The 11,073-nt window shown below is 41.8% G+C and overlaps 1 protein-coding gene across 2 annotated transcripts in view; it reads right to left on the reverse strand.

The window, feature by feature from the left end:
• Window positions 1-11,073, reverse strand: part of mia3 (MIA SH3 domain ER export factor 3) — a 104,643-nt gene that overhangs the window by 90,224 nt on the left and 3,346 nt on the right. For both annotated transcript variants that reach the window (XM_043687327.1, XM_043687326.1), the window contains exons 2-3: window positions 8,028-8,161; window positions 3,015-3,101 (exon numbers count right to left, since the gene is read on the reverse strand). In XM_043687327.1, coding sequence (XP_043543262.1) covers window positions 3,015-3,101; window positions 8,028-8,161 — 221 coding nt within the window. The remainder of the gene's footprint in view (window positions 1-3,014; window positions 3,102-8,027; window positions 8,162-11,073) is intronic.

The following is an 11,073-nucleotide window of genomic DNA, read 5'->3' on the forward strand; positions in this document are numbered from 1 at the left end:
CTGAAAACAATCCTTTTCTTCTTTTCTTTTCCTGTCTGCTAACCAATTCTCAATCCATGCCAGTATATTGCCATGAATCCCACAGTTTCAATTTTGCGCACTAACCTCCTTGTGGGACTTCACCAAAAGCTTTCTGAAAATCCAAATATCACCCCTTCCACTAGTTCTCTCTCATCTCCTCCAATTAGCTCTGGGTTCAAAAAAACTCCTGATGGTTTGTAAAACATAATTTCCTTTTCATAAATCCTTGCTGACTTTGTTCAATCCTAATGGTATTCTCCAAGTGTCTGAGTATCACTTTACAATAGACTCCAGAATTTTCTCTTCTCCTGACGTTAGGCTAACTGGTCTGTAACGCCCGGTTCTCTGCCTCCTGCCTTTTTTAAAGAGTGGGGTTGCATTGGTAACTCTCCACTCTGCCAAAATAGTTTTGGATAGACAGAATTTCCAATGATGACAACAACACATCCACTATATCCATGGCCACCTCCTTTAGTACTCTGGGATTTATACTATCAGGCCCTGAGGATTTATCAACTTTCAGTCTCATTAATTTCTCAAGTTTTTTTTTAAATAATATTAATTTCGTTCAATGGTTCCTTCCCATTTAACCCTTGCTTCCCTAGCATTTCTGGATGGTGTGTTCCCTCCCTGGTGCCAGGATCAAGGATGTCTCTGTGAGCACGGAATATTCGGAAAGGGGAGGGTGAGCAGCTAAAGGTCATGGTTCATATTGGTACTAACAACAGGAAGAGTGAAGAGGCCCTGCAAAGGGAATTTTAGAGTTAGGTAGAAAATTGAAAGCAGGACATCTAGGATTGTAAGCTCAGGATTACACTCACGGTACCTGTATAAACAGCAGCAGCACCAATCTCCTTGCAGGGCAGTTTGCTACTGCTACAGTGAGGACTTAGCTCATGTGGTAGGGGGTAGGAACCAGAGCAGTAGATCAGCATATTGAGTGATTGAGAAGAATGTATAAAATTTACATCAATAAGTCAAATAAGGAGGACAGGTAGGGCCACGTTAATGATCACGCCAAGTCTGACTGTCTGAAGTTTATTTATTTTAATGCAAGGAACGTAGCAAGTAAGGCAGGTCAGCTTAGCACATGGAAATACAATGTTATAGCCATTACAGAAACTTCGTTGAGAGAAGGGCAGGACTAGCAGCTCAATGTCCCAGAGTTTAAATGCTTCAGGCACAATAAGAGAAAGGTAAATTGAGAATTACTGATTAAGGACAATTTCACAGCTGCACTAAATCTTGGAGGGCTCATCCAGCGAAGCCATATGGGTACAATTCAGAAATATGAAATGTGCAGTCATAATGATGGATAATACAATAGGACTTCCAATAGCCAGTGAAAGACAGAAGTACTGATATGGAAGCAGATCATTGGAAAAATCTAAAGACAACAGGATTGTTATAGATGATTTTATCTTTCCCAATATTGACTGGGACTCTCTTAGTGCCAGGAGCTTAGATGTGGCAGAATTTGTTAGATGCATTCATGAGGGTTTCTTGAAACAGTTTACAGTATAGGTAGTGTTATGGACCATTCCAGACCCCTCAAAATATTTTAAGGTAGGCAGGCTAGACCCTAACATTTCTTACTTTAAAAGGTAGGTGTGAAGTGCATGTTCCAGATGTGATGTGACTGATCAAACTACTTGGCATTAAGTAAAACACAATTTATTTAAACACTAAAGTTAAAAAACAAACAAAAGAATGAGGAATTGAGAATAATTTAGCTATTGGAAATCTTAACTAAATAATAGATACAATACCTATTACTAATTAACTGTCCCACGATAGTAACATCCCATAAACACACCCCTTGGCATAAAAGTAAAATCAGACACAGATTCTTACAAGCAGTTCTCTAATCCAGGAGGAAAGAACATCAAGAAAGATTTCAGAGAAAGTAGCAGCTAGGAATCATTTAATGAAGCTTCCAACTCTTCTGAGACCCGAAACTGCTTGTGACCGCTAAAGCTAAAAGAAAACTAGAAAGCCTGATCTGAGAGAGCTGGCTACTCCCCCTCCAATGTTATAATTGTTTTAAAAACCTAAAGGCCTCAAGTTATTTACTTAAGCTGTTTTCAGTAACCAATGTGGCACTTCTGCCTTTACAACCTACCATAAAACATTAGGCAGGGAGTTGAGAAATTAGATTGGGGTTAGCTGCTCGAGGGCAAATCCACATCTGATATGTGAGAGCCTGTTAAAGGCCAGTTGTTCAGAGTTCAGGACCAGCGTGTTCCTTTGAAGATTAAAATGGGGATGGAAAAATTTGGGAACACTGGATGACAAGAAATACTGCAAGTTTAGTCAAAATAGAAAAAGGGAACATTAGTAAAGTTTAGGAAACTTAGACAAGGCCCTGGAGGAATATAAAGGAAGCAGGAAAGAATTTAAACAAGGAATTAGGAGGGCTAAAAGGGACTATAAAATATCCTGGGTAAATAGGATTAAGGAGAGCTCAAAGGCATTTTACATGTACTTTATCTCAAGAACTAGGGAAAGAGTGGGTTTGTCGAAGGACAAAGGAAGGAATTTATGCATGGAACTAGAGGAAGTTCTATTTCACACTGGTATTCACCAAGGAGGCCATGGATGATGGTAAGATTTGGAAGGGGTAGGTTGATACTCTAGGGCATGTCAGTATTAAGGTGGTGGTGGTGGTGTTGGATGTCTTGAAAAACACTAAGCCAGCTAAGTCCCCAGGGCCTGATGGGATCAATCCCAATAGATAGATCAAGACATTGCATTAACGCTGGAACAACATTGTCAGATTCAAAAGAAGTTCTGTGTTTTTGTGGCACAAAATATGATGTATTGGTACACCATAACACAATAAAGAAACACAATCTTACAAGATGAAGAAAAACAGTAATCTGATCACTGAGTGATCACCCCAAAATTTGAAACCAGAGTATTACAGATTGTTGCAGCATAGCCAATATTTGTAGTTTTATACTGAGATATATAGCACAAGTACACACACCTACCTCAGCAGGCAATTCCACCTCCTCAGTTGAGTATACTAAATTTACTTCAACAAGATCTTTGGGGAAATATCCAAACTGACTCCCCACCTATGAGAAAGAAAACATTTGAATATCAAGGAATGTTGCAGATATAAAGAAGGTAAATCAATGAAAACAATTATCATCTTCAGGACAGCAGCAGAAAACAAGAGCAGACCAGTTTTTCAACACAAGGATTATAAAACCAGTTAGAAAATGAAATCCTAATAAAAATAACTATCAAAATAAATGATTTTCTAAATTTTTACTTACATGGATCCCCTCTAACAATCCTAATGATAATCTTGATACATAATGAATACTAACCTAAATACTGTACACTGCTCTAATTTCATTAGACAACTGAAAACTGAGTGTCTTATACAGAATGTTGATCCATTTCTGCTTGTGACTTGGGTCAAGTCAGTCAGGAGGCGATTTGATGGGACATTGTAATTCTGGCATTCTTTGACCAGTTTAGGAGAAATTTAGCAGAGCATGAAAAAAAGTAGGCTGCTTGCATTAGAATCAAAAGTTAAATTCTTTAATAGCATCTTAAAGACACAGAGGTGGGTACCTCCAAGAAAACAAAAGTCAAGTCTTATAGCCATCACGTTTCTCTTGCTTCTGCCAATACTTTGATAGAAATATTTGAGAGCTAACAGGAATTAAAACACGGGGAATGAGAGTCTGAGTTGGTCTGGGCAGGCAGATGAATAAGTGAACCTTTCATAACTGGTTGTACAAACAACATAGAAAGTGTAAGAGGAGATTTCCAAGCCAAGAGATTATACAGAAATTTTGTTTGTTGACTGATATGCTGGCTCTGGAACATGAGGAAGGAATTGTTATTAGGAGATGGTGTTTCTCCTCAGATCTCATGAAAATACTTTACTGCTTTGACATTACTGTTCAGATATCAGCATGTGTCAAATCGATTTATACAGAATAAAATATAATAACTGTCACCAATACAAATAAGTAATTTTAAAACTTGAAAGTGAAATCATTCAAAAGAGTTAATTAATTCTCGTACCACAAATACCTGTGCCAAACTTTGTTGTGAATGGTACAAGACACACTGCACTGTTGCAGGAAATTCACAAAGCAAACACATTTGTCATTTATCACAAAGATAAGCACATCCCCTTATCACTAAGCTGGTTAATATGTAGAGATACCATGGGCAATAAACCAACTTTAAACTATGCCAACTGTTCACCAATCTGAAGCAACCTCAACTTTATTGACTGTTAACAGCTTCTGTTCTACGTTTACTGCCCGAGATTAGATTACACATTCAGCTATTCATAATCCATCCTCAATACAAGATTCTTCACTGGAAGTAAATTTGGAGAATTGGAAGATTACAAACTAATTTAAGCGCAGCAAAAAAATGGTTTAAAACCACTTGCACCCACAACATCCTGACTGCCAGAATGCTGGGTACAGCTGAAGTACTCTGTTTGAATCCTGGAGATAGTGAGGACTACAAATGTTTGGAAGTCAGAGTCGATAAAATGTGGAGCTGGAAAAAGCACAGCAGGTCAAGCAGCATCAGAGGGGCAGAAAAGTCAATGTTTCTGTCAGGACCATTCATCAGAACCCGCGAAGGGTCCTGCCCAAAACCTCGACTCTCCTGCTCCTCTGATGCTGTTTGACCTACTGTGCTTTTACCAGGTCCACACTTTGTTCGAGTCCCGTAATCCCAGTATTTGAAAGGACACAAAGGCCCTCTGATTCCCTAGATTAGGAGGCAAAAATATATATTTTTTTAAACAAGAAACAGAAAGCTGACATGGTTCCAGCTCCCTTCACTTCCCAGGTGACCCTTGCTGGCAATGTGTGGCAGCTTGAGATGAAGATGGGATTGAGCTTGCTTGCAATCAATGAATGGTCACAGAAGATGCTTCCTGACAAAGATTAACTTAAGAAGCATCCCACAGATTACAATCGGAAAAGGGATATTATGCTTGTCTGCACCACACAGGAACTTCATACCCATTGATTTCTGGAACTTTAAACAATTTTATGACATTGTGCAAGTGAAAGTCATTGGGACTGACATTCACTGACACCAGTATTTCTCTCAAAGTTGATCACAAAGTTGAATTCATGGTGAACTTATTATTCTTTCACAGGATGTGGGCATTGTTGGGCAAGGCCAGCATTTATTGTACATTCACAGTTGTCCTCAAGGTGGTGGCGACAAGCCATCTTCCTGAACAACCAGAGGCCATGGAGAAGATCTATGGAATTTGTTCGAAAAACAGTTCCAACAACAATGAAGGAATGGCAATACATTACCAAGTTATGACGCTGAATGGTAGGAGAGGGTCTTGCAGGCGATAGTGTTCACATTTATCTGCTGCCCTGGTCCTTCAAGAGTGTTTAGGAGCTTAGAAGGTGCTGCTGAAGAAGCCTCAGTGAATCATTGCAATGCATCAAGTAGACAATGTGTTTGAGGATGTGGTGCCAATCAAGCAGTGTGTTTTATCTTGGATGGTGTCAATGTTCTTCTGTTGTTGGAGCTGCACTCATCCAATGGGGAGTATTCCATCACAATCCTGATTTGTATCGTGTAGATGGTGGAAAGGCTTTGGAGAGTCAAGTGATGAGTTACTAGCTGCAGGATTTCTAACCTCTGACCTGCTCTTGAAACCACAGTATTTATATAGCAAGTCTAGTTCAATTTAGGTCAATACTAACTCCCAGGATCTTGGTAGTGGGTGATTCAATTATGGAAATATCTTGAAGAATTGCTGCAGAAATGGTCTAGAGCTGAAATAAGTGGCCTCCAACAACCATGGCCATCTTTCTTTGTGCCAGGTATAACTCTAACCAGTAGAATGTTTCCTCTCACCAATTTTCATTGACTCCAATGTTGCTAGGAATCCTTGATGCCACATTTGGTCAAATGGTTTGTTGATGTCAAGGGCAATCACTTTCACCTCAGCTCTGGAATCCAGGTCCTTTATCCACATTTGAACCAATTTGCTTTTAATTCATTTGTGGAATGTTGCGATGCTGGCTGGCCGCATTTATGGCTTGCCCTTAGTTGCCCTTGAGAAGATGTTGGTGAGCTGCCTTCCTGTACTATTGCAGTCTGTCATACTAAATCTGTAATGAGCTCGGGAGCTGAGTAGCCCTGACAGAACCCAAACTTAACATCAATGAGCAGGTTATTGCTGGGTTAATGCTATTTGATTCATGACACCTTCCACCTCTTTACTGATGACTGAGAGTAGATTAAATTAGATTAGATTACATGATTAGATTACATTACAGTGTGGAAACAGGCCCTTCGGCCCAACAAGTCCACACCGACCCGCCGAAGCGAAACTCACCCATACCCCTACATTTACCCCTTACCTAACACTACGGGCAATTTAGTATGGCCAATTCACCTGACCTGCACATCTTTGGACTGTGGGAGGAAACCGGAGCACCCACGCAGACACGGGGAGAATGTGCAAACTCCACACAGTCAGTCGCCTGAGGCGGTAATTGAACCCGGGTCTCAGGCGCTGTGAGGCAGCAGTGCTAACCACTGTGCCACCATGCCGCCAAATGAAATGGTAATTGTTTAATTTGGATTTGACCTTTGTGTACAGGAAATACTTGGGCAATTTTCCACACTGTCAGGCAGATGTCAGCATCACACACTCTATATGTTAGAAAAGGGTTGTGCACAAATCTAAACAAGTCATTCCTTGTAATGTGTCACTGAGTGCTGAGTCACAGGTAGACAGGGTGGTGAAGGCAGCATTTGGTACACCTACTTTCATTGGTCAGAACATTTGAGTATAGCAGTTGGGACTTTATGTTGCGGCGGTACAGGACATCGTTGAGGCCACTTTTGGAATACTGCGTACAAATCTGGCCCATCTGTAAGAAGGATGTTATTAAACTTCAGAGTGCAAAAAAGATGTACAAGGATGCGACTGACACTGGAGGGTTTGAGCTATAGGGAGAGGCTGAATAGGTTGGGGACGTTCTCCCAGGGAACATCGGAGGCTGAGGGGAAGACCTTATAAAATCATAAGGGGCATGGATAGGGTGAACGACCAAGGTCCCTTTCCCTGGGTTAGGGGAGTCAAAACCTAGAGGGTGTAGGTTTAAGGTGAGAGGGGAAAGTTTTGGTGAGAGGATGGTGAATGTATGGAACAAGCTGCCAAAGGAAGTGGAGGAGGCGGATACAATTTATAACATTTAAAAGACATCTGGATGGGTATATCGATAGGAAGCATTAAGAAGGATATGAGCCAAGAGCTGGCAAATGGAACTAGTCGGATTGGGCTGTTCGGTCTGCTCAAATAAGTTGGACCAAAAGGACTGATTCCATAGTGTAAGATTCTGACTGAAAATGCTTTACAGGATTGTTACAACTCTTTTTTATCTCCTTTCTATCTCCTAGAGATTTCTGGGCAGATACATAATAGGATACAACAAAAGGCTGGTAAAACAAGCTGAGAAATGCTGTGGGCAATTCACAAATATGGAAATTACAGTTCCTGTTTGCCGTCTCCCAACAAGGATATGACACCTCATTCTATCCACGTAGACCTATTTACACCACAGGCTGCAATGATATTCAACAAGTCACTCAACAATGCACTTCCTGCTGCTCTTCAAATTATATGCTAATTATGATTAATGTCATTAGACAATAATATCATGTGAACTCCAGGATGTTATAAAGTGAATGAGATGGACGTTGGTCTTTCTTCCTCCAGCAATTCAAATGTTAACACCCACCTGAACAGGCAGAGGGAGCTTCAGTTTAATATGGCAGCAGCAACATCCAACTATACCAAACATCTTCAGTACACAACTGATATCCCTCAGATTTTGTGCTTATACCTTGGACTTGGGCCTGAAGCCACATCATGTTATTCAGAGGGCGTACTGTTTATTTAACGAAACATTGATTTGATTGCTGATAGTTCCAAGCTTACTTCATATGACTAACATTAATACAAATAAAATACTCACACTTCCAGCCCATAGATCGTCCCTTTCCCCTGCTAATTTATAATAGATGTAAATCGTTTCACCCTTTTTAAACCGCAGGAAACGGCAGTCGGGACCTGTGAAATCCTGCACAGCTTTACCTCGACACATCAGCACTGTAAGATACAAAACATCAAAGTGACAGTTAGCAGCATGCTCCCAGAGACCTCGCTCACCCACTCCCATACATCTTCGCACCCTATCTCAGCCACTCCTGACACCTTTATGCATCTCCCTCATCCACTCCCCAATACCTTCACACACAGCACCTATTCCCACCTCCAGCACTCCTTCACCCATATGCTTTCTCATACGCACACATCACCCTACCTCCTCCAACCTACCTCAATTCCCCTTAAAAGTTGTCCCTTCCCATTCCTTCATGTTTTAGCTGCCTAATCAATAAAGAATAATTTTGCATGGCTCCCTTTTTTTTAAAATGCCAAGCTATCGTTTCATCATTTAGTTGTTTATCATCAGTGAATTGCAGATGTTATTGCAGATGGGACAATGCAGCACAATAGCTCAGTGGTTAGCACTGCTGTCTCACAGCGCCAGAGTAGACAAGTCCCCAGGTCCGGATGGAATCTACCCCAGGTCCGGATGGAATCTACCCCAGGTTACTGAGGGAAACAAGAGAAGAAATAGCTGGGGCTTTAACATTTCTTTGCAGCATCCTTGAACACAGGTAAGGTTCCAGAGGAATGGAGAATTGCTAATGTTGGCCCCTTCCTTAAGGGTAGCTGGGATACTCCAGGCAATTTTAGACCAATGAGCCTGATGTCAGTGGTAGAACAACCACTTGGAAGAAAATGGGCTTATCAGTAATGGGCAGCATGGTTTTGTGCAGGGAAGGTCATGTCTTACAAACCTAATGGAATGCTTTGAGGAGGTGATCAAGTTGATTGATGGGGGAAGGGCTGTAGATGTCACAAAAATGGACTTTAGTAAGGCGTTTGGTAAGGTTCCCCATGGTAGGCTGATGGAGAAGGTGAAGTCGCATGGGATCCAGGGTGTTCTTGCTGGATGGATAGAGAATTGGTTGGGCAACAGGAGATCGAGTAGTAGTGGAAGGGAGTTTCTCAAAGCGGACACCTGTGACTAGTGGTGTTCCATTGGGATTCATGCTGGGACCACTGTTGTTTGTGATATACATAAATGATTTGGAGGAAGGTATCGGTTGTCCGATTAGCAAGTTTGCAGTTGACACCAAGGTTGGTGGAGTAGCAAGTAGTGAAGGGGACTGTCAGAGAATACAGCAGAATATAGATATATTGGAGAGATGGGCAGAAAAATGGCAGATGCAGTTCAATCCAGGCAAATGCGAGGTGATGCATTTTGGAAGATCCAATTCAAGGTCAAGGCGGCATACGACATGCTTTCCTTCATCAGACGGGGTATTGAGTATAAGGGTTGGCAGCTCATGTTACAGTCGTATAGGACTTTGGTTCGGCCACATTTGGAATACTGCGTACAGTTCTGGTCGCCACATTACCAAAAGGATGTGGATGCTTTGGAGAGGGTGCAGAAGAGGTTCACCAGGATGTTGTCTGGTTGGAGGGAGCTAGTTATGAAGAGAGTTTGAATTGATTAGGATTATTTTCATTAGAAAGACAGGAGGTTGAGGGGGGAATCTGACTGAGGTCGACAAAATCATGACAGGTATAGACAGAGTGGATAGCAAGAAGCTTTTTCTCAAGTGCGGAACTTAATTACTAGGGGTCACGAGTTCAAAGCAACAGGGGAAAAGTTTAGGGGAGATGTGTGTGAAAAGTTCTTTATGCAGAGGGTGGTAGCGGCCTGGAACATTGCCAGCAGAGGTGGTAAAGGTGGGAACGATAGCATTATTTAATACGTACCTCGACAGATAAATGAATGGGCAGGGAGCAAAGTGATACAGATCTTTAGAAAATAGGTGGCAGGTTTAGAGAATCTGGGTCCGCGCAGGCTTGGAGGGCCAAACAACCTGTTCCTGTGCTGGAACTTTCTTTGTTCTTTGGTTACGGGGATAGGGTAGAGGGGTGGGTCTGGATGGTCTTCAGAGGGTCGGTGTGGACACAATGGACCAAACAGCCTGCTTCCATTTTGTCAGGGTTCTATGATTCTATGAATCAAATACAGACAGTTGGGTAGAAGCAGGATCTTAGACCGCAGATGACGAAAAAACGTACAAGAGTATAAATAAGTGCTCAATACAGTATGGTATTGATCCATTCTCACCTTGAAAATAAAGCCTTGAGTTTATTTATTTTTATTCATTCAGGCAATGTGGACATAGCTGGTTGGAGCAACATTTACTTCCCATCCCCAACTATCGTGAGAAGTCCATTGTTTTTATAGGATATGGCTTCTGCAGCTATTTGTTGACATCATGCAGGCTGATTCCGGTGATGCTGGGGATATGAGACTGATCATCCACCCAACACCTCTGGATCAAGATGGGCATGAATATGTCAGCTTCATCTTTGCACTGACGTCCTGGGATCCCCATCATTAAAATGGAGATAAATGGAGCTGCCATTTCCTATTAGTTGTTTAAACATTCAGCACTATTCACAACTGGCTGTAGCTTAGATTTCATCTATCATTATTGTCGGAGATATTCAGCACAATGAATCAGAGACCACAAACGAGGATCGCGGTGAAATTGACAAGCGATTTATTAAACAAAGCAATTTCATGGAAGAGAAATTGATCAGGCTGACAGAACTGATTCTCTGAAGAGAAAATGAGGTCTGCAGATGCTGGAGATCAGAGATGGAAATGTGTTGCTGGAGAAGCGCAGCAGGTCAGGCAGCATCTAGGGAACAGGAGAATCGACGTTTCGGGCATTAGCCTGAAGAAGGGCTAATGCCCGAAACGTCGATTCTCCTGTTCCCTAGATGCTGCCTGACCTGCTGCGCTTCTCCAGCAACACATTTCCAGAACTGATTCTCTGCACAGGTGTATCCAAGGAGCAGGAGAATCGACATTTCGGGCATGAGCCCTTCTTCAGCTCATGCCTGAAACGTCGATTCTCCTGCTCCTT

Source organism: Chiloscyllium plagiosum, chromosome 3, assembly GCF_004010195.1.
Source record: "Chiloscyllium plagiosum isolate BGI_BamShark_2017 chromosome 3, ASM401019v2, whole genome shotgun sequence".
Lineage (NCBI taxonomy): Eukaryota > Metazoa > Chordata > Chondrichthyes > Orectolobiformes > Hemiscylliidae > Chiloscyllium > Chiloscyllium plagiosum.